Source organism: Ruditapes philippinarum, unplaced genomic scaffold (assembly GCF_026571515.1).
Source record: "Ruditapes philippinarum isolate M1 unplaced genomic scaffold, ASM2657151v2 ctg3940_1_1_1_1, whole genome shotgun sequence".
Lineage (NCBI taxonomy): Eukaryota > Metazoa > Mollusca > Bivalvia > Venerida > Veneridae > Ruditapes > Ruditapes philippinarum.
In genome coordinates, this window is record NW_026865429.1 from 55,258 (window position 1) to 80,309 (window position 25,052).

General features: G+C 32.3%; 1 protein-coding gene across 1 annotated transcript; it reads right to left on the reverse strand.

Annotated features, from left to right (window-relative positions):
• Window positions 1–3,087: 3,087 nt before the first annotated feature.
• On the reverse strand, window positions 3,088–23,862 carry LOC132728973 (ribosome biogenesis protein NOP53-like). The gene is made up of 14 exons (XM_060714703.1): window positions 23,678–23,862; window positions 16,885–16,955; window positions 16,426–16,513; window positions 14,816–14,979; window positions 13,824–13,894; window positions 12,385–12,480; window positions 11,420–11,530; window positions 10,520–10,684; window positions 8,597–8,652; window positions 6,805–6,924; window positions 5,935–6,001; window positions 5,144–5,226; window positions 4,185–4,256; window positions 3,088–3,157 (listed from the first exon to the last, which is right to left on the reverse strand). Exons 1-13 carry the CDS (start codon window positions 23,806–23,808, stop codon window positions 4,190–4,192), a joined length of 1,290 nt encoding a protein of 429 aa, XP_060570686.1. The 5' UTR covers window positions 23,809–23,862; the 3' UTR covers window positions 3,088–3,157; window positions 4,185–4,189.
• Window positions 23,863–25,052: the final 1,190 nt, after the last annotated feature.

Sequence of the window (25,052 nt, forward strand, 5' to 3'; positions counted from 1 at the left end):
GGCAGCAACTATGTTCTCTCTGTATGTTCTTTGGAATACCTGTTGCAAGTTAACTAAAGAAAAATTCCAACTAAACCCCCAGGTTTTTGCCAAATGACAAGAGTATTGTTGGCACCATGAAATAGTTTTAACATTGACATGAAAGGGAAATTTAGAATGCATTTTAATAAAGTCAAAAATCAAATTTGTTATTTCTTAATTGTTCTACACAACCTCCGACACCAAAGGTTGCAAGTTTAATATCTTGTCTGTCTTCCGCATTTCAGCACTAACTAAAAATTCACTAACAATTTATTCTGGTCAGACATATGACCAGTTTGGTCTCATCATTCTGATCTGCTATCAACTCACAAAACATTGAATTTACAGCTTACGGTTTAGGGCGTAGTGTAGATGCAAACAGTGTTAAAGGAACAAATTTGATTTGACTGTGTTGAATTCAGGACCAATATTAAATGATATGACCACTTGTATTCAGATTATTCCACAAAAAATTTCAACAAGAACTTGTAAGAGTTACCTATGTCCCCCTCCTATGGGAAGTTTTACATGAAGCACAAAATTGTGCTTTTTCAAAAGATTGAGGTATGGATCTGGACTTCCAGTGTTTAGTTTTTGTTTGTTTGTTTCATTTTACGCCTTTTCCCCCAACAGTATTTTAGTCATATAGGCGGGTAGTTTCCTAACCATTGTTCCTGGAGAGTTACACCAGTACTAAACTACCTTCCTCCGTGCTAAACTACCAAAGCATCTCCCGGGGATCGACCCGAGCCAGAGAGGTAACTGGATTAGAAGTAATTGCCTCTAACCCCTTGACCATGGGGGCGGTGACTTCCAGTTCAAAATTTTGATCAATGCTTTATCTAACAAAAAAATTATTAAAGAAATATAATGAAATAACTCCTGTGAATGTGTCAACAGAAATACATTTGTATACTTGTTATCCACAAATTGTGACAAATACAAAATAAATACAGGATATGGTCTGTTAAAGGGTATATTTTGTGTCCAGTCATCAATCAAGGTATGTGGGCAATTCACCAATGACATTTTATTTGCATGGACCTGACTTGGCATCCTACCCTGTAACAAACTATTTTAGGCTTTGACCTCCAAGTGTAACCTTCACCTTTGAGGTAGGGGCCTAGATGTTGCGCATGACATGTCTTATTATTGTTAACATTTGTGCCAAGTTATTTTAAAATCCCTTGATTGATGAAAAAGTTATATACCACACACAAAATATACCCTAGAACAAACCATGTTTAGCTTTTGTACTCGAGTGTGAACTTGACATTGAAGGTATGAGTATATTGAATATGACACATGGTCCTATTATTCTGAACATTTGTGCCAAGTAACTTCAAAATCCCTTGAACAATAAAAAAATTATTGACTGCTCACAAACTATACCCTATAAAAGACCATGCTAAGCTTTGACCTCTAAGTGTGGCCCTGACCATGGACAGAAGGTTAACCTTTTATCACCAAGTGTGACCTTGATCTTGAAGGTAGGTGTTTGGGTTTTGTGCACAACACATCTTACTGTGAACATTTGTGCCAAGTATTTTCAAAATCCCTTGATGGATAAGAAACTTATGCACTGGAAAAAAATATACTCTATGACAAAGTTAATCTTCGACCTCCAACTGTGACCTTGACCTTGGAGGTAGGAAACTGTTTGCTGCGCTTGACACATTGTTTATTATTGTGAACATTTGTGCCAAGTATTTTCAAAATCCCTTCATGGATAAGAAAGTTATGGACGGGACACCACATATACCCTCAAATAGACAATGTTGACTTTTAATCACCAAGTGCGACCTTGTCCTTTGAGGAAGGGGTCTGGCTGTTGTGCATGACACATCGTATTATTATAACAAACATTTGTGCCAAATTATTTCAAATTCCTTAGATGACACAACATAGTTATGGACCGAACACGAAAATGTGACAGACAGACAAAGTCTATTTCTATTATCGAAGGACCTAGTGAAACTAGAACTGCCACTGTCATGGCATGGGTCACCAAATGGACATGACCAACCTCCATGCCATATACGAAGACTGTGAGTCAAAGGCTTCGGAGGTTATTTGGAGGACAAGCTTTTTGAAGTCAAGGCCCCTGTGACCTTGACCTTGGACCTCGAAATAAATGGGGTCATCTACTAATAATGACTAACCTCTATGCCAAATATGAAGACTGCGGGACAAAGGATTCTTAAGTTATTGGGCACAGTCAAGGCCCCTGTGACCTGGTGACCTCAAAATCAATAGGGGTCATCTACTAATCATGACTAACCTCCATGCCAAATATAAAGACTGTGGGTCAAGCTTTTTTCAGTCAAGGCCCCTGTGACCTTGACCATGTGACCTCAAAATCAATAGGGGTCACCTACTAATCATGACTAACCTCCATGCAAAATATAAAGACTGTGGGTCAAAGGAATCTTAAGTTATTGGGTGGACAAGCTTTTTGAAGTCAAGGCCCCTGTGACCTTGACCTTTGACCTCAAAATAATTTGGGGTCATCTACTTATCATAACTAACCTTCATGCCAAATATGAAGACTGTGGGTCAAAGGATTCTCAAGGTATTTGGCGGACAAGATTTTTAAAGTCAAGGCCTCTGTGACCTTGACCTGGTGACCTCAAAATCAAAAAGGGTCATCTACTAATCATGACTAACCTCCATGCCAAATATGAAGACTATGGGTCAGAGGACTCTTAAGTTATTAGTCGGACAAGAAAAAACCGATGGACGCCCGACGGTCAAGCTGATTCCAGTATACCCCTCTTACAACTTTGTTGTGCGTGGGTTTAAAAAATGACTGATTCAGTGAATGGTTCATGAGAAAAAAAGTTCTTAATTGGTTGTCTAATAGTGTGGTAGCCACCAAAAGGAGAAACCAAGATAGGACCTTCAAATACTACTTTTAATGAGATCTATCACAAATAAACATTATTTTATTAGAGCCATTATCATAGCAGTTTTTAAAACAAAAGTCTCACTGATGCTTTTGATGAGCCAAACATAAAATATTTATATATCATATTAAATATTTAAATATATAATTGACAACAGTGATTTTCTTTAATACTTTATTGCAGCATAAAAATAACTATATTCACTGAATATTTCAACTTGCTGATAGTATCTGAAAAAAAGAAAATACATTAGTAAATATAACTTTTCACATATATACAAGTTATATCAGATGTAATTACTTGTTCATGATATTCTGATGAAATAAACATTGATCACCTAAAATAACTTGCACACTAGTAAGTATTAAGTTATTGTTAGTACATGCATTTAAAATTTATTGGAATTCATTACCAGCATAGTCAATTAAAGTTACACCAATTTTGACACTGACATAAATGTCTTAACAGTTTATTCATATTAAAGTATGCAGGCTCAATTTGCTGGTGACTTCTTTTAATCAAAGGTGACACAGTCAGTGAGAAAAATAGTGCATTACCCTTTTTGTCATGTTGTTAGGTTTAAAGAAAGAACATTTTTTACAGATAATGCAAGACATAATATTCCTTAAATCAGCCTCGAGTTTTCTAGCAGATTTAATAGTATAAAAGTGATAGTGTGCTCTCTTTCGTATCGTCAAATTGACTATATATTTCCAAAGATTGACTGTTTTAATGGCAAAAAGTTCATACTGGAAAATAAGGTTTAGGATAAAATATAAATCTGCCAAAAATATAAAAGGACCGCCTACTCTTTATAAAGTGAGCATAACAAGTAAATTCTGATGGATATTTATAGAAACATTCAAGAATCATACGAGTTATATATCATTCAAGCCAAAATGTAAACTTATTTGACTTTCATCTGTTCACTCACTATACCCTTGGATGGGCATAATGTCACTTTAAAAGCTGCCAGTGGAAGTTTTCATCAATATAATTATTTTCACAAGCTTTCAGTAGGATTTTAATACATAGTTTTCATAACATGACACATAATCCATCACCTACAAACCAGAAATCATTTGCTATTCATACTACATAAAATAAACAATGCAAAATATTTCATGGGATACAAATCTGGGGATCTCTTAAAGGAAATTAGACAAGGGCAAAAGGTAAAACAGTCTGTGGTGATTCTATTGATATTGTGTCTGATTTTTGCTATAAATATCAAGTATAAAACTGTTATATCTTTACCAATTTCAGACACTCTTGATCTCTCTATGTGTCTTCTTCTCAAACACCTTGGGCTTGTATTTCTTCTGTTTCCTAAAATATCAATGGTTTAATGTTGGCATAAAATATCAATGGTTTAATGTGAGCATAAAATATCATTGGTTTAATGTTAGCATCAAATATCAATGGTATAATGTTAGCATAAAATATCAATGGTTTAATGTTAGCACAAACTATCAATGGTATAATGTTAGCCTAAAATATCAATGGTATAATGTTAGCCTAAAATATCAATGGTATAATGTTAGCATAAAACATCAATGGTATAATGTAAGTATAAAATATCAATGGTATAATTTTTAGCATAAAATACCAATGGTACAATGTTAGCATAATATACCAATGGTATGTTAGCATAAAATATCAATGGTATAATGTAAGCTAACTCATTCTTGAATTCTTGCATAAAAACTGGGCATGCAGGTATACTCAATGGAGGACAAAACATGTATTAAAAGTGAGATTCTTGTAACCATGCACCATTGTTGTACATTTTCAATGTGCACGACTCGGGCTTAATACAATGATTGTCAAATGACATTGCACTTGAACAGGGAAAACATGAAACAAGCAATTTTTTTATACATAATACAAAGAAAAAATCTTGGAAAAACCAATTTGGACTTGTACTTTTGAGCAAGAACAGCGCTGATTCACCTTTTTTGATGCATTTACATTGATAGAAGTCCTAAGTTTAACAAAAACCTTCACTCTGCTGGCTCTGGCTTTAAATGCATCCTTGTGATTCTGCATATGTTAATGCACATAAAAAGTGAACTAACCCTCTAGTCTTACCATCTAAACTACAGTAATCTTGCATAGAAATCTTGCATCTTGTGAAGAAATTTATTTCTTATTGTGTAAATTGTTTAAAAACAAATAGATTTTCTGATTTACAGAGGAAAAAAGTCTATATTTACTTGGGAATAGGTCGACCTCGTACTTCAAGAATATTCCTCTTCATCAAACTGTTAAATCTGTCCAGTAATATATGACCTTCAGGCTGTAAATAAAGGTCAAGTATACATGTGCATACAATAGACAACTGCATTAAGTAAATACCAGTAGCAATGGCAGGATTGTATATATTACCTATACTACAGAAAACAACTTGCATATAACATTTTTTTGCCTTTAAATTCCACACAACTATTTTTGTGTTTTGATGTAAATCCTAAATCAACTTAGCAAGAAAATCTACAAAGTGTCCTTGATTTGTAATTAGAATTGAAAATCTGATCTTAGTTAAGCCAGAATTTCAAAACTATAAAATTCCAGTTTAACAATAATCCAAATTCATATCTCATATTACATCATTTTTTGATGTGAAATAAATGAAGTATTAACCCTTTCACTGCCATAGGGACGGCTTAAGCCGTCCCTGTTATTTTCGGCGTATTTGCCATATGGACGGCTTTAGCCGTTTCTATAATAATCATAATAATAATAATAAATTAATAATAATAATAAAAATAATAATAAATATAAAGAAAATTATACCATCGACAATAATTATTATTATACTAGCATATTTGGAAACATATATAATTATTATAATACTAATAACAAATAATAATAATAATTATATTAATTAATAATATAGTAATTTCTTAGAAAACCCTCTGGCAAATAGGTGATCAATAAAACAATAACCCTCTGGCAGCGAAAGGGTTAATGTAGGATCAAGATTTACATAAATGTTAACACATACCCTCATCTCTCTCAGAGAGCCAGTGAGTTCATCACTTAATTTCACTTCCAAGTCAGGCTCCTCAAATCTTAATATTTGGTTAAAGAATGTTCTAGATATTACAAACATTTATAGTTAAGTGTCTGAAAAAATTAAGTTTTGTTTATCTTGAATGACCAGTATATTTAAACAGAAATGAAGAAATTTTTATCACAGGGTCATGATTTAAGTAACTTGTAGAGTAAATTACACAATGCTACATGCCAAATATCTAAGCTCTGGGCTTTGTAGTTTCACACAATAAAGGAGTTTGGTTTTGTCATGACGCGGCTCAAATGTGTTTTCCTATATAAAGTCTATACAAATTAGTGACCCCCCCCCCCAAGGGTTTCAGTCTGAGAAAGCCGAAACCTGCCTTTGGCATATTGTCTTGAGTAACATTTCTGCTAAAAAGTTTTAATGTCCTTCTGTCAGTTCAATAGATACGGAGCGGACAAAATATTTTTGAAATTCCTACATAATGATTAATGTGACCTTGACCTGAGGAAGGTCAAACTTGCGCTTTGGACATCATCTTATTATGGTTAACATTTATGCCAAGTAGTTTCAATTTCCTTCCATCTGTTTAAAATATAAAGAACAGACAAAACTTGATAACAGACTGCCAGGAGCCAAAAAATTAAAATTAAATTTTTTTTAGAAATGCTGTATTTTGTCACTCAAATTATACAAAAATCTCACAGATTCAACATCGTACATTAACAGCTAGTGAGATTTTATAAAGGATACTTGTTTTTACTAAGTGTTTTATTATAAAGGATACTTGTTTTTACTAAGTGTCTTATTATAAAGGATACTTGTTTTTACTAAGTGTTTTATTATAAAGGATACTTGTTTTTACTAAGTGTTTTAGTTCTCGAGAGGTCTCTGGCTTTCTTTTCTTCTTTTTTTTTCCTTCTCTCTGAGAAAACTTTATCATCTGCTTTTATCTCGGCTTTTATAGACCTTAATCTGTTAACATAGACACATTTACAATCAATAAGAGATTCAACAAACCTTGTCAAATGTTTTTTTGATTTCATTGACAAGTTATATTAATAGATATTAAAAAGTCGTTTATATTTAAACTTTGTGGAAACAAAAATCATTTATTTAAAAAACAAGAGCTGTCGGTAGGACAGCACGCTCGACTTTTCTAAGTGCTTGATAGTAAAAGAGCCTTTATAATGTTAAATTTTTTAAGTTCACAAAAGAGCTAATTTTTTTCATAAATTCATGTTATAGGCCTTAGAGAGAGTCTAATTATACAGTATTTGCTTGACTATTTGGAAGGTAATGTCATTAGGGTGTTTTATTGAGTATAATAATACTAATTACCTATGAATACATAAATTTGACAGAAAAGGTACAAAGGCTTGTTATTAAGATGTTTTATCAAGTTAATCACTGCTTTATTATTATGAATGCATAAAATTGTCCCAAAAAAGGTACAAACCCTTCAGTAGTTATTGAGATAACAGCTTACAAGCAAAACTTTACCATGAATTTTTAAGTTGAAAAAGGGGAGAAAAATCAGCCTAAATGCAAGATAGAATTATGGATCATTGTCAGTGACCTACAATTATGACCCTAAATGCATATGTGAAGTTTTAAATAAATATCTTTAATAGTTATTGAGATATGTAAAACTATCATGTTAACATTAACCAAGAGACTATGTAGAAAAGGGGATATGAATCAGCCTTAATGCAAGATAGAGTTATGGAACTTGGTCAGTGACATACAATTATGACCTCCAATTATGACCCTAAGTGCATGTGTAAAGTTTCAAGTAAATATCTTTGAAGACCTTTAACCTTTAACCAAAATTTCTTAAGTTTCAAAGGGGCAAATAATTCTGCAAATATTGCAGGCAGAGTTATGCAATTTTGCAAACTGATATACATTGTTACTATAAAAGAGTATTTTAAATTTCAATTGAATATCTCAAGCAATAATTAAGATATTTGACTTTACAAAAAAAACTTTAACCAAAATTTCTAAGTTCCAGAGGGGTATAATTCTGTCAATATTGTAGGCAGAGTTATCCAACTTGTCAATCTGATGTACCTTGTTACTATAAATAAGTATTGTAAGTTTCAATTGAATATCTCAAGCAATAATTGAGATATTTGACTTTACAAAAACTTTAACCAAAATTTCTAAGTTAAAAAGGGGCATAATTCTGTCAATATTGTAGGCAGAGTTATCCAACTTGTCAATCTGATGTACCTTGTTACTATAAATAAGTATTGTAAGTTTCAATTGAATATCTCAAGCAATAACTGAGATATTTGACTTTACAAAAAACTTTAACAAAAATTTCTAAGTTAAAAAGGGGCATAATTCTGTCAATATTGTAGGCAGAGTTATCCAACTTGTCAATCTGATGTACCTTGTTACTATAAATAAGTATTGTAAGTTTCAATTGAATATCTCAAGCAGTAATTGAGATATTTGACTTTACAAAAAACTTTAACCAACGCAGACGCCGACGCGGACGCTGACGCCGACGCCGACGCCGGGGCAGTTTTGGGAAATTGTGTAATTTTACTTCAATGACCATAAACTAATCCTAAAATATTGTGAGCAAACTAAAAGTGCAAACAACAAAAATTCATTTTTTTCTAAATCTTTCTTTTACCTAAAAAAGTTGTTGTTTTTTATTCTTTTCTGTTTTTCCTTTTCTGCTAATTGTGCCTGAAATGGAAAACATATTCTATAATAACCAATGTTAACAAGAGCCATGTCAACATGGCCATCCCCCGCCGAATGTGTTTGCTCATTGGAAAAATGTATATGTAGTAGAGCAGAATAATTCCATTTTAAGAGGTCTTTTGATAATGAAAACTGATGGCTATAGTGATTACAGATTTGAAACCTATGTGAATACTGATGGCTGAAAATAACAAAGGGCAATAACTGAAAAATAATGCAGGGTAGGTTATCATTCTTGTGTGCTGCATCCCTCCTCAGTAAAATCTATCCTCCTATGAAATTTCAAGTTGATACCTCAAATACTTTTTGAGACAAGAGGGCCATGATGGCCCTGAGGTCGCTCACCTGTATATAGGCCCCCCAACCCCCCCCCCAACGTTGCAGGGCCAATTTAACCCAAGGGCTTTTATTTGAACAAACTTGGTAGACACTCACTAGAAGATGTTTCATGCCAAATATCTAAGCTCTAGCTCTTATGGTTTTTTAAAAGAAGATATTTAAAGTTTTTTCTTTCGGTTGCCATGAGTTCTGCATGGAATTAAATTCTTTGAACAATTTTTAAAGGTGACCACCAAAGGAACATTCCTGTGAAGTTTGGATGAAATTGGCTTAGTGGTTTATGAGGAGATGTCATTTAAAGTAAAAGTTTACGGACGGACGCCGGACGGATGCCGGCCGGACGCCGGACGAAAAGCGATCACAAAAGCTCACCCTGTCACAGGTGAGCTAAAAAAAAATTGAATTGAAAAATTAAGTATGAAAAATAACAAAGGGCAATAACTCAAAAATTATAAAAGGTAGAGTTATCATTCTTGTGCACTGCACACCTCCTGAATTAGATCTATGCACCTATGAAGTTTCATAATGTTATCTCAAAGGCCTTTTGAGTTATGCTCTGGACAAAAATTAATTTTGAAAAATAACAAAGGGCAATAACTCAAAAATTATGCAGGGTAGAGTTATCATTCTTGTGCACTGCACTCCTCCTCAATGAGATCCATCCACCTTTGAAGTTTCCAGTTGATACCTCAAATACTTTTTGAGATAAGCCCTGGACAAAATAGCATGAAAAAGAACAAAGGGCAATAACTCAAAAATTGTATAGGGAAGAGTTATCATTCTTGCGCACAACATTTCTCCTCAATAAGATCTATCCACCTATGACATTTCATGTTGATATCTCAAACACTTTTTGAGTTATGCCTCACTCAGGTGAAAAATTAAGTAAGAAAAATAACAAAGGGCAATAACTAAAAAATTATGAAAGGTAGAGTTATCATTCTTGTGCACTGCACACCTCCTGAGTGAGATCTATGCACCTATGAAGTTTCATGTTGATATCTCATAGGCTTTTGGAGTTATGCTCTGGACAAAAATCAATTTTGAAAAATAACAAAGGGCAATAACTCAAAAATTATGCAAGGTAGAGTTATCATTCTTGTGCACTGCACTCCTCCTCAATGAGGTCTATCCACCTATGAAGTTTCAAGTTGATAACTCAAATACTTTGAGAGATATGCTCCGGACAAAAATGTCGGACGGACGGAAGGTCGGACGGACGGACGGAGACTATTTCTATATCCCCCGCCGAAAAGTTTTCGGCGGGAGATAATAAAAAAAACAACTTTAAATACAATGTACTTCCTGAAGTTCAGGAACATACAACATATACTTAAGAAGATAAGAAAAGTAAACAATGGAAGAATGCTGATTTCAAATGAAATAGTCATTTTTTTTCGGACAAGCTAATTTGAGATTATATGTTACAGAACATAACACTAGCAGATATATCATTATAACTTGTTGAGCTAATTTATCACTTCATCTTACAGGAATGTTGATTAAATACCTTTTCCTTCATTGCCTTCTCCTTTTTTCTTTTCCTTTCATCTTTTTTATTTTCTCGTCTAACTGGAGGATTGACTGACAGTTTATCAAGGTCACCTTCCTCGTCTTCATCTTCATTATCAGAGTTGTGAAACAAGCCTGCTGACATTTCTTGTAAATGATTTGCCTGGTGTAAATATATAATTTGTTTTGTTTCAAAACTCACAGGTTAAAAACCATAAAGTGGTTAATTGAACTCTTTATAATCAGACTAACACTATTATATACATATGTATGTATTTTAGCACTGACTACAGCAGCAGTTTTTATGGTACATCTATTTTGGTTATGCTTCCATCAAACATTTAACTTTTCTAATGGTCCTTGGTAATATCAACTTGAGCTACTAATGAATCCTATTAAGTTTTATTGAAATTGCATTAGTGGTATAAGAGTAGTAGTCCTCTAGGCGGGAGGAACACTCAACTTATACATTTTTTTTTCAAAAGCAAACAAATAAAAGGTTTAAAAAAATTACAGAAAAAAAGTTTAAAAAATCAAAGTATGTCACTAGGTCAAAATCAAAGTCAGCTGATATTCAATTTTACATCTAAAACTGTGCAAATAGTCCAAATTTCATAGATGTACATCAAAGGACATGAAAGTAGGTCACAACAACAAAATCTAGGTCAGCTGATATTAAAGAAAAAGGAATAAAGGATTATAAAAAATGAAACAAATAAAATACTGGTTTTACATCTAAGACAAAATTTCAGTTTTGCACTGGAATAAAATCCTCTAAATGTAACTTATTAAAAACTTCTCTTGTTTGTCACTTTATGCTAAGGCAAAGCTTGCTGATAAGTACTGTAAAAATACTTAAGTATAAAGAAAGTAGGGAAGAAATGTTCATAATTCTTACCTCTGTTGGGGCATCTCTTGCTGAGGGAAACTTTTCATCTAAAGCTCTTTTAATTCTTTCTTCTTGTTTTATTTTTTTCAATTCTTTACTGTGTGCTTTTTGTAACAAATCCTTTAATATGTAATAAATAACGCAATAAATAATGTCAAAATTCAATGCTTATAACTTATGTTACTTTATCTTTCTAAACTAAAATAGAGATATTTACTTACTTAATATCTAGATTATCAATGGTTTTTGTGTTTTTTTGTTGGATTTTAAGATGTACAGATAAATTTGTAATGGTCATAAGGATTAGTTACAAATAATATGAACATATCATTCTAGAACACTTTATTATCAGAAGTAAATTTATTTGTATATGATATATTTATAATCCATGTTTAACTTTTCCCAACTCCAAAAAAAGATCAGACCACTTTTATGAATCTGATTGATTTGATAGTTACAGGAGATACTTAAAGGAGATTAATAACATCTGTCATATGTTGCAGAATATCCATCCTTAAGGAGGATACCTGAGGGGCAGAAATTCAGATCTGAACCGCAAACAAGTCAGATATCTTTTCTTGCATATTCTATCATATTTCAAATTCTTTATCTCAAGAAAACAATTTTTCATGAAAATTAATGTCACAACATTTGTAACTATTTTCTAACAATAGTGTATTAATTTACAACGTCATTCATAACAGGAAAATGACGTCATCCTAGGCACACAGATTCAATTTTTAAATGTACCTAAACCATGTCATTTTAATGTGGTTTATTCATAAAATGTGTTACAATGTCATTATTGTTTAGCACATGCCTTATATCTGGTGCACCCCATGCCAGACAAAATTTCCGGCATGGGTAAAACAACGGAAACACCAGTCTGATATGCAAGAAAAATATGTTTAGGGGCAAACAACAAGTTAAATTTGAACTGATAAGAATAAATAGGGGAAGTTAAACATACATACCTGGTACTCATCATAAGCAGGGTTATAGGAAGTTCCAGGATGAGGTATTTCCACTGCTGGTATAGATGAAACAGGCAACTGTAAACGATCAGGTGCCTGAAATACAGCAAAACTTGTAACAAGTTAAAGAAATTCTGGCCAATGCTACAGCACAGCTCTACCAGAAATGAATGTGTTCATCTAACTTAAAGTACATGTAGATAAGAAATGCAAGTACTTCATGACGAATTATATTAATATACATTCTATCTAAATTGAAAATTAAGGATAAGGTTTATTTACATAAACACTTTCAAAATATTAAAATCAAGACTATAAAAAGTACAAGTATATGCAAAGAAAATGTAAATGTTTTTAGTTTGTGTTGGAAACTAGGTTTTTAGTTTTTTGTTTGATTGTGTTGGAAGCTATAAGCTTTTTGAAACACTCTTGAATCTGTTCCTGGACCCAACCAGTACTTAGCTATGAGTGTAAACTTTCTTGCCCAACAAAACAATAGCTTTCCTCTAGCAGGATTTGAACGCATGCAGCTAGCAATCCTTAAATCACTAGTCTGAAGTGTTAACCACTCAGCAACTTCTTTAAATTTTAACTTGTAGCATGGACTTGGCCTGCTATGCATTAAGAACAGTTCAGTGTTAGTTTCAGAGTTTTCAGACAACAAATAAACAGTACTAAGTCTGGTCAGACTAAACAGTATTACACTCTGAGTTGGCTCTATACTGGGGGAATATGAAAGTCATTGTTCAAACAAAATTATTACGTGCTGTGATTTTTTAGGCTAGTATCATTTTAATGTGTGTAAAGCTATATATCTGCTGCAAAGATTATTGTTTGAGTTGGTAGTAAATTGCCTTAAAAGCGAATGGTGTATGCGATAAATCGTTGCTTAATTTCTTAAAATAGCAATGTAGCATTTTGTATTCTAACATTTTACTCTTTTCCATACAATATTTATGTGTTATTGTTAATTCTAACACGACCCACATTTTCCCTATTGAACATAGAAGAACCTAAAGTGTGTGTTATTATGCTATAAAATCACTGTTTGAAGTTCTATATTTAGACATGTGAGGTAAGCATTATACATGTGACGTAACCACTAAAAATGTGACGTGCTGACAGTAAGTATGGAAACAAATCAGGCATAATTTAGCTAAATATCATCACTGTTTGTCGTTTGGATGCACATCATTATATCATTTGGGCTACGCCCTCGTGATATAATTCCCCGCATCTGAACTCCAAACAGTGATGTTATTAAGCAATAAAATCACAGTTTGGGATATATTATTTCTTAAATAATTGCAACGTTCTATGTTAAAATGCTTTCAAGAATCAAACATAAGATATGGAAACAGTATAATTTTACTGTCAAAAATTTTCATAAAATTTTTCATTAGATACAGTTTTATACACTTTAGACAAAAAATAAATACCTTTACTCTTTTTTTCTTTGTAACTGTGATAAAATGTTCATCTTGACCAACAAGTTCAGAATCTAATGTATCTGAAATGTCATGTATTTAAAGTAAGTTACTGATATACCTAATATATATTTACACTACTAAATACAAAACCCTCCCATATCAAATTTAATGAACAATTTTATTAAATGTGGTACCAAACAATTTTATTTCTTGACTTGCTAGAAAGTTTACAAACTCTTATTCATATATAAACCTTACATAATCTGTTCCATGATATAGAGTCCTCGTTATAATGTATTATACAGATTGAAACTTGTAGTACAATTTCATCTCTAATCAATAATGAAGAAAAGAAGACTACTAATATATTGTCTGCAACAAAATTGAGAAACAAGAGCGCCACTATACGGAGCATTATATGCCCGAAAGTGATTTTTTTTTAGCAAAGATGAAGCATTGGTAAGACATGGGAATTAAATAAAGTATTACCTCCTTCAAATAACAATCCTCCTATGAAGTTTGAATATTGTGGGCCAAATGGAACTTAAACTCCAGAAACTGTTAATAGTGACCTTGACCTTTGACCTTGTGACCCTTAAATCAATAGGGGTCTTCTACCTAATATGGACAATCATCCTATGAAGTTTATATATTATGGGCCAAATGGAACTTAAGTTATGCCCCGGAAACTGTTTTCAGTTTTAAAGTAATAGTGACCTTGACATTTGACCTTGTGACCCCAAAATCAATAGAGGTCTTCTACCCAATATGGACAATCATCTTATGAAGTTTGAAGATTGTGGGCCAAATGGAACTTCAGTTATGCTCCGGAAACCAAATTGCTAACGGACGGAAGAACGGACAGAGGCAAGGGGGTATAACATAATATGCCCAAAATTCTTTCGGGCATATAAAAAGTTACAAACCCAATAGTTTGTAAATCTTATGTTCATTTTCCATATTTTATATCAAGCATCAATAAACATTAATTGGCTACAAACCTCCCCATAGATCATAATTAACTGGTGCATTTTTTCCCCTGGTTCTCACTTGATGTAGTTTCTGGTTTCTGGCTTTACGTCTTTGTTTAAATGCCTGTTTCTGGGTGTCTGTTAGTTTTCCGCTTGCTTCCCTCTCAATCACTGCTGAAATTCTTTTATCTTTCCTAAAATATATATGAACTAATACTACGGCACACATAATACTTGATCATACAGGGATTTTTTTGGGCTCATTTTATAGCCGGTATTCGGTCATATTCCCAATTGAAAATAGTATATTATTTTCCCAATCCACAGGAAAAAATTCCAATTGGAAAGTTACAAAATAAAAATATTGAATAACAAGTTGTAAAATCTTTGAAAATAAGGGCTTCTTGACTGTTATGCCAATAACATTTTCTTAAGTGTTTGAAGATGCTATCCTAGACAGTGATTCCTTACAATTCATTTAATCACTGCAAAATTTAAGTCATGCCTTTTTTTCCCGATTTTTAACAAAACATCGCTGGAATTCCCAATTCCATGGGTATGGGTCATGTTCCCAAAATCCTGGAAAAAAACCCTGTCATAGATAACTTGTAGGACTTTCCTCCTTGAATTAAGCCTGTTGTTTGTTTAATGAAAACATTAAAAACATATTAAACATGACACATACGAGTACTAGTTAGTTTTATTAGGATTGGATATAAAGAGTATAAAGCTATATCTGATAAACTATTTTAACTAGGTCTATAAAAGATAAAATTATGTTACTTCCAATATATCACAGTTGATTCCTGAATGAGTTGTAACAAACAATATATCTGTTATTTAACACACATGAATACTATGCAGAAACAGAATTAAATGTTCTGGAACAAAATATTATGCTGCTACATGTATTTTTTAAATTGGGTTCTAGACATTTAGTAATGAGAATGCACTCTCATGTAACTTACAAACATTATACTTTATACAGGTATTGTGGAATGACTCATTTACAAAATTAAAACAGAAATTTTATAAAGTACAGGCATCTTAAATATAGCTTTATAGTATACACTTTAAAGATATAATGAAATTTTGACCTTGCTATCTTTACTTGTCACAAGCAGATACCATCATGAATAAAACCACCAACATTCAGTATTACAATCTCAAAGAATGAATTTAAACAATTAAACAAATAAATATTGATAAAGGACAAATTGGCCATAAAGACAAAAACAGTTCTTCATTTCACATGAGAAAGAGGTATTTTGCACCAAGGTTGGACAAACTGTGATGAAACTTTTTTCTTGTTGACAAGTAGCACTTGACCATTTCAGTCAAGTCAAGTATTACAGCACAAGCTTATAAAAAATGGACTTAAAAATAAACTATAGTCAAAATATTTTTTCATCTAATAGAATATTAGTTATTTAAGGTCAGAAAATGTATACAATATTCTTACATGACTTTGTTTGTCGTTGTGATGCAAAAAAAATTAACTTTTTTAGGCCTTTGGTCTTTGTGAACAATCCATATGCATCAATTCTCTGAATGGGTGTTAAATAGCCAATAAACACCACTGAGACTGATTTAATTTCTTATATACATTTGGAATTTAATGCTAAAACAATTGTACTCACTTTTTCTTAGGTGGAGGCTTTAATGCTTCTTCTATAACCTTTAACTCTTCTTGTGCCTTTCTCTTTCTTTTAACTTTATCTTTTAAACCTAGTAACAACAAAAAAGATGACAGAATACTGAAATCAGTCAAGTTGATAAAACAAGAACACAGATGAAAGGATGATGTTAGAAAATCAAAATGATAAAATAAGTTTCTACAAACAACTTAAAAATCAATTGTATGAAACACTTTATCATTTGTTTGGTTTTTATTCTATAAAATATTAATCAGCGGTTTTCTCACTTAATTTGGAAGAGGCCTCTGCCTCTTGATTTTGGGAAAATTGTCGCTAAAATTGCTAACTTGGGGTAAGTTCAGATTTTGGGAAAACTGCACCAATTTAAAGAAAAATTCATTGGGGAAGAGGCCTTTTAGAGGCCACTGTTATATAAGGAGGAAAATCATTATCAATACATACCTCCTTTTCCCTTAGTAACTTTTTTGTCTACAAAGAACAAAGAAGCATCACTTTTCTCTGAAACCTTTCCACTGTAATAGAGAAATATTCACCTGTTTATGCACAATAATTACACAAATATAAGCATAAAGTGAATGATAAATAAATGATCTATCTAGCATTATTTCAGTTTGTTTACTTTCACAAAATCACAAATGTAAAACAATAAAATAGATCAAAAGAAAAGAAAACAATAAGAAAAACTTTTGAGAATGATATTGTCAATTTATTTATTTAATATCATAATAGTTGTTTGTTTCAATGATGTGTATGTAAAATATAAATAATGGTAAGGGAGATGAACAAATATTCTTTTAATGGTTCAGCTTAAAATTGTCATAAAATCTGGCATAATATTAACAAGAATGTGTTTGGTAAAAGGTTTACCCATTTAGTCAGTTATGGATGGAAAAATTGCCAAATAAATTGTAAACTCAGTTATATAACTTTGACAGAATCATGACCTTTGTGAAAAATGTAAGTTGGCATGTCATTGCTATTTGATGAAGTTGAAAAATATTCAACTTGCCAATAAAAGTTTATCAAATATATAAATGCAAGATCTTGACCTTAAACCCAGTAACACCAAACTCCGCCCAAACAGGACAAACTGATGTATGTTCCTTTCAAATATGAAATATTAGTGAAAAAAGGCTGTATAGTGAAAACAGGCTGTATAAGAAGTGTAAAAAAATAATGACTTTGTACATGTGACTTCCAACACTGGACCATCCAAGTATGTTCTTTCCAAATTTGAAATATGAAAAACATCAGGCTGTATAAGCAAATGTGTAGAAATCTATTTCTGGCACTCTTGACTCACTGACTATCCAATCCAAAGGAAGAAGACCATGCAAGTTATCTTCCTTCCAAATATAAGACACATCAGTCTATAAATAAAGGCTGTATAAGCAAATGTGTAGAAATCTATTTTTGGCACCCTTGACCTTAACCTACTGACCCCTAACTCAATCCTAAGAAAGAAGACCATGTAAGTTACCTTACTACCAAATATGAAGGCTCTAAGGGCTAAAGTATGACAAGACAAATTATTTTTTAACAAGCAATTATCATAGTATTGAAAGCAATCCATAAGTCCCCTACTGGTTAGAACCCTAGCAACATTCTGATGGGCATTGACCATTCAATTTTACCAGTGAATGAATGACATGAATGAACTTAAATCTTTTGAGTTCTAAGTTTGTCTATATCATAGTAATATGTTAAGTATCCCTGCCTAGTAAGGAAATTATGTTTATACAACAGATAATCAAAAGGTTCAATTTTCTCAGGATGAATAAGTATAACTAATGTTTCAACTTTTCTCTATTTTAAGTAAATTTGTTGGGAAAAATCTTTAAAAGTGATCTCAGGAAACAGTTTTTATGAAAAGACTGACTGAAGGAGACTCTTATTAAAGTTATTTTTTTTAAACATCTTGAAATAAAGATGCTAGATTTATGAACATTGTCATATATGATGTGAGTTTTACTTTAAGTTTAAAGATACCATTTATAGTCACAAAGAAGATAAGTAAAAAAATAACAATTTTCAAATATAGCATTAACTATTATGTATAGTAAGTAACAAAGATGAAAATTTAAAAATATATATATATATATATAATGTAGGTGTTGATAATAAATGTTTATTTTTGAATTTGAAGAAAATCCATGAAGAAATAAGAAAGTAAAAGAATGAACAAGAAAAATTCAAAGTTTAAGGAGGAGATAATTCCGGAAATATGGACTCTAGATTCATAAACCTTGCCATAGTATTACGATGTGGGATTTTAAAGTAAAAATTATACAAGGAATTAAGAAGTTGGAGTAAAAAATACCAATATCTCAAAAAAAATCTAAGTTCAAGGGGGACATAATTCTGAAAATAGTCTTGCTAGAGTATCTAACCTTCTCACAAAAGTTGAGTGATAATAAGAAACATATATATGAAGTTTGAAGTAGATACATTAAGAAATAACGAAGTTATTTAAAAAAGACAACATTTTTTTCATAAAAATTCTAAGTTCAAGGGAGGTAATTCTGATAAATTTTGTGCTAGAGTTGTTAACCTTGTCACATATGATGTGGTTGATGACCAGAAACTTATATTTAAAGTTTGAAGTAAACACCTTAAGAAATTAAGAACTTCTAGTGAAAAAGCGTAAAAATTCAAATCAGGAATCTTGAAATTCAGTCTATTTGTTGCCATAGCAACCAGAATTTTCAACATAGGAAGAAAAGAAAAAATGTGCATAATTTCCAGACTGCCATTTATCCATATTTCAAGTTTCATAAGAACATTTTCAGTACTTTTTGAGTTATCAATGGATCCAGTTTATGTGTTAAATTTGCCATATTTTCAGTCTATTTGTTGCCATAGCAACCAGAATTTGAAAAGAAAAAGATGTGCATAATCTCCATACTGCCATTTATCCATATATCAAGTTTCATAAAAATATTTAAAGTACTTTTTGCGGCTTAATCGCGGGATCCAGTTTTGTGGACGGACGGACTGACAGACAGACAGATAGACAGACGGAGGGTAAACCTAAAGTCCCCTCCGGTTAAACCGGTAGGGGACTAAAAAGCATTGATGACCTTGACCTAACTGACCCCTAACTCCATACAAAGGTAGAAGACTTCTCAAGCTTTTTTTTCCCTCCAACTATGAAATGCATCTTGCAATAGATAAAGGTTACACCTGTAAAAGTGTAAGAATATATTTTTGGCATTGGTGAGCTTTAGATATCGTTATTCATGCTTTGAATATGGGAACAAGTACAGCTACTCCAGTTCTTCACAATCTTTTTGATCAAGAACTTGCCCCTTCAGACAGACAACATAGAAGTTCAACTTGCCAGAATCCAATTTACCTTGCCCACAAGAAAGGGTGAGCTTTTCTTCTTTGCAAGTTATTCTGTAAATCAAGGAATGAGGCATGGGTGGGGGGAGGGATAGGAAATGGGAAAGATACTGGGAAATGGGAAATGTCTGAAAGAGGTCAATTTGGACAAAAGGAATAACAAGAAACATGGCAATGCCACGAAACCAGGTTATCAATTATCACCATTGTAGACAAATATGTTGTAGTTGAAATACAAATACAAGCAACAAACAATGTAACTATGTGCAATGAAAATCAAGAATAATAAATTTTCTATTTTAAGTAACTGTAACCTTGACCCTAGGGGGCCAAAATCCATCCCAAGTGAGGTCTTTATAAAAACTTGCTTTACACCAAATTTCATAAAAATATCTTATTCCAAACTAGTTATTGACTTGAAACCTATTTTCTATTTCCTGACTGGAAACAGATTTTCTATTTTTAGCAACAATGACCTTGACCTTGACTCTACAGGACCCAAAAGCAGGCAGATGAGCTGGCAGACATGCAACAACCTAGATAGTTTCTGTTTTATAACTAAATTAAGTTTGTTGTGATTAAAAGGATATATTACACTTATAATTAAATTTTATGGACAAAACAAAGGGCCATTAAAAAGTAAAAACTTATCCAATCACAAAACCCCAACAATATACACTACCATTTTGAAGTTCACTTTATCACAATTAATGTTTATAGGTTCACACATTCGTGTCCAGGCTTTAACTTTGTCATGCATGGAAGGATTTTTTAAAATAACTTGGCATAAATGTCTACCACATCAAGACGACATGTCGGGACAAAGACACATGTCAGTGGTTTTCTTCACCAAAATATCTGGCGAAATTCGGCCCCATTCCCCCTCAAAATAGTATGTTTTTTTCCCCCTCAATTTCCCCCTATACGGTAGCCCGAATTTGCCTGCAATGAACAACATTTTTTTAGCATCTTACTGCCGATAAATGTTCTATTTTATGCCTGTAAGACATACTGTTGTTGTTTACAAATTGTTCTCAGGTAGGCAAGGGGAGCTACTCCCAGCATCCCAACAACTTTAACATGCGATGCGTCAATATTTTAGATCCGTATATTAAGAAAAAGCAACGTATCTTAAACTTGTGTTGCAAGAGTTGCTCCCCTTTTCTACCAGAAAGAAAACAATATAAAATACATAAACAAGTGAAATTCCCCCTACTATTGCATTTTTCCCCCTCCAAAGGGCACCGACCCCATTCCCCCAAAAGTGAAAAAAAAACACTGGTATTTTATTTTAAATAATAACTACATTGTTTGAAAGTTTTTAATAATGATTGAGCTAGTCCAAATATTTAGATGTTAACGGCAGATTTGAAGCTATTTTTTACTTTGGTCAAATCTGCTTTAACGTCTGAAGATATTTATTTAAAAGTCCATAGCAAAATGAAAAACAATAAACATGCACAATCATTCAAACTCCTCATGTAAAATGTTAAAAATAGTGCTTGGTATTCATAATCTTACCACAAATATGTATTTTTCTTCTCAAAAACAACTTATTCAACTTTACACAAGCAGGTGTAAAAATTGTGTAAACAGCCTCCATATTGGTGTGTACTACGCATAGGGGTGATTATAAAAAAAAATTAAAGAAAATGCCATGTCTTTCAATGAAGGACTAATGATTGAGCATGATATTCAAAGAAAATTGAATAAACTTTTGAATAAATCTTGAAAGGCAAGACAATAAACATTTTTTGATTTTTATAGCGAGCTCCAAGAGCTGGCCTGAAGGGCCTGCTTGCAAGCGAGCTTTAAGTAACACGAGCACCTGCTAGATAGTGGTGGTTTTGAAAACTTTTGTCCGTTTATAGCCGTTATTGGGTCATATTCCCCATTGATAATAATATATTATTTTCCCAATCCACAGGAAAAAATTCCCAATTGAAAGTTACAAAATAAAAATATTGAATAAAAATTCTAAAATCTTTGAAAATAAGCGCTTCTTCACCGTCATAGACAGTAATTATTTGCATCCATTTAATCACTGCAAAATTTCAGTCCTGCAATTTTTCCCAATGTTGTAATGTTCTTTTATTAATGAACAATAATTAATTGAAATTAAATCAAGTGCGTTGATACAATGAAGTAAAATAAAACACAACTAGTGTTCAGCACCAGATATAAATTTATTCTGTAAACCCTTAACATGTGATCTTAGAAATTTACTAGAAATACTGAGCATGCGCAAACAAGCATTATAGATAGGGTCAGTTCAAGTTCATCATGTATGATGATACTACACCCAAATTTTTCTTTCACGAAAGGAGTTCAATACACATGTGTGTTAAGTTTGCTGTCAGAGATAACTGAGGTGTTTGTTAATTCATTACTCAAGAATCAAGGTGTTGATTAGATTAAAATAGCTGAATTATAATTACAGGTGTACATCAATCACTGTCAAATAATCTTAATCTCTCACAATGAAGGTGTTGCTAGGATTAAAATACCTGCAAAATGTGTTCAATTTACAGGCACTTTTCAGCTGATCAACATAAAACAATGTCTTAATATAAAACATAACTTAATATCAAACACATTCTTTTAATACGCGGAAAGTCCGAGCGGGGCCGAAGGCCCCGCGAGGGCTGTAGCGCTCTTAGATAACATGTATGACGCGTATAAATTCAAATGAAATCAAATTAAAAGTAAATGAAAATTTCAAAAAATATATCCTATACCTAATGAGCTGTGAAAAAATCCTTAGTTAACTGGGCGCCGCCATTTTGAAATCCTTTTGAGCTGAATATAGATATTAGAGCCCTTTTAATGAGCGTCTACATAATTTAGACTATTGCTAGCGTCTGCTAAATAACACTTCCGGTGAGAGAATGATGTGCAAAATCAGAAAGTAAACATTCATTTAATTGATAAGAACTATAGTAACGATTATAAATATAAAAAGTTACTTTACATATCCTTTTTGATAAATTAGCACATTAAAAATAACGTTAAAACAACAACTGTGATTAGAGATTTACAAAAAATGGCGGACAGGATTTTCCAAACGCCGACGCGTGCGCAGTGGTCCCCCTTTACGTTCGGAGATTGTCGGAATATTCTGAGCGCTCCCACGATAGGTTGAACACCACCAATTTATTTGTTTTGTTTACAGTACAAAATACCTGCAAGAAAGATCTGGTTTACATGTACAATAAACATCATGTTATGCTCAAACCATAGTTCATAAGAACTTTCCGCGCCATAGGTAGCACCTAATTTCATATTAATCTTCATTAAGAAATATTATTAGCGAGTTCGACGAGCTGGCCCAAAGGGCCTGCTCACAAAGCGAGCTTTACTGTAACACGAGCTGCTAGATAGTAATGGTTTTGAAAACTTTCATCCGAAGTACCGAATTGACACATCGCAACTTTTCGAATTACAAGATAACAATAAAAGCCGATGTACTCTGATTGAAAACGGAAGCGTAGACTGGTGTCCTGCGCAACTTATACGGGAACCATAATAGAAAGGGGGAACCAGAATAAACGGAAGCAGTGTATAAAATACCGAATGACAATTTTAAAACGGAAAATGTAAAATAAAAATGAACGATTATTTTAAACTATTTAAGTATTTTACGGTAAAAGAAAATCGAGCTCGCTCTGAGGCTTTGCCTTTTTCATATTAGATTAAGTCAAAACTAAAATGATCTTATAAAAAATTGGGGGAGAACTGTCTGCATAATTCAAATTTGGGAGAAAACCGTCAGGGGAGGAAACAGTTTGGGAAAGAACCGTCAGTAGGAACTGGTAAGGGAGAGAATAGTCTGTCATTCCAAGTGGCTGTGTCTACAAATTAAGAAAATCAATCAATGACAATTCAATACCCTGTTCTTTCTTGAAGTCTTTCGTCTTCTAAAAATTCTTCCACATCGTTGGTGTCTACTTTTCTCCAAGACTTTTTCTTATTTTTACTTAGATGTTTTCTTCTTGTGTTCTTTCCTCGCACGTTGTTCATTTTCGCGATGATAAACAAAACGCTTGCAGTTTTCAAACGTCTGCATGAACAGAAGTATGTGCTTGATTCTAAAATAATAAATATATAGTAACCTAAGATTTAATCGAGTCATTTTACGCAAGAGCACATTTTTTTAAACCTATGTATAGGGCACAAGAATGCTTTAATATCCTAAATGAAGAAAAATAATCTTTTAAGTATTCAACTCGTAGTGATATTGAATTTACCGTTTTATCTTTACCCTAAAAGTAATATGAAATTAGGTGCTACCTATGGCGCGGAAAGTCATGTAGATCTTCATGTAAATTATGCAGTATCAAAGAAATTATCTAACTGAATTATATTGATAATGTTCAACACTACCTCTGATCAAAATTATGTGATTTTAAAATTTTTGTTTCATTTTTAAATATTCTGGTGTTTAAAGATAATAAACCTTGAAAATTGAATTATACTTTTTTTGTTTAAGAAATGTTTCTGGTGGTTAGAGACTGACATGTCCCACATTTCAGAACATTTATCAACATTTAAAAAATTAAAGAAAAAAAAAACAACAAAAAAAACATGTATATATAGTAAACAAATACATGTATATATTTTGAATATTTACATTATCTAACACAATGTAATGGTAATAATGAAAAATTCCTTTCATTCTTTCCGTTTTGAAGGTGTCATTCGGTATTACATGCACCGCTTACGTTTTCACTCGGAATACTCGACGATTATCATTTATCCGAAAAGTTGAGATTTGTTCCGTTATCGGAATACTTCGCCTATTATCATTAAGTTACATTGTAAATGGCGGCGCCCGACTAAAGTGACACTGAAAATTTCATTGATAGGTATAGAATTCTATATATTTTTTAATTGTTTTTTATTTGATTTACTTTTAAATATACACGTGTAGTCAATAGCCGGGCAAGCCAAAGCCCGGAACAGCTTTGCGGGCCCGGTCTTTGACTTCCCCGTATAATTATTGAATATAGCTGGTATTTATATATAGCTGGTATTTAATAACGATAGATTTATACTTTTCAATTAAATGTTTCTGTTGGTTAGAGACTGACATGTCCCACACTACAGAATATTTATTAACATTAAAAGACGTTCAGTTATGTAAGCAAAATTAAAGCAAATTTAAATTGAAATTTTGATGATTGTCCTTATGTATTTAAGTACTGTGTAACAGGAATGTTTTTTATTGTTTAAAGTCCCAAGACCTTAAATCATTTTCTACAGAA

What these genes read in the sequence shown, in the direction of transcription:
- LOC132728973 (XM_060714703.1), bottom strand. Translation starts at nt 23,808, where the DNA reads ATGAACAACGTGCGAGGAAAGAACACAAGAAGAAAACATCTAAGTAAA. An exon ending in AAGCCTCCACCTAAGAAAAA is followed by an intron (nt 14,980 to 16,425) that starts GTGAGTACAATT and finishes TATATATTTTAG; the next exon opens with GAAAGATAAAAGAATTTCAG. An exon ending in GCTCTCTGAGAGAGATGAGG is followed by an intron (nt 5,227 to 5,934) that starts GTATGTGTTAAC and finishes CTTTATTTACAG; the next exon opens with CCTGAAGGTCATATATTACT.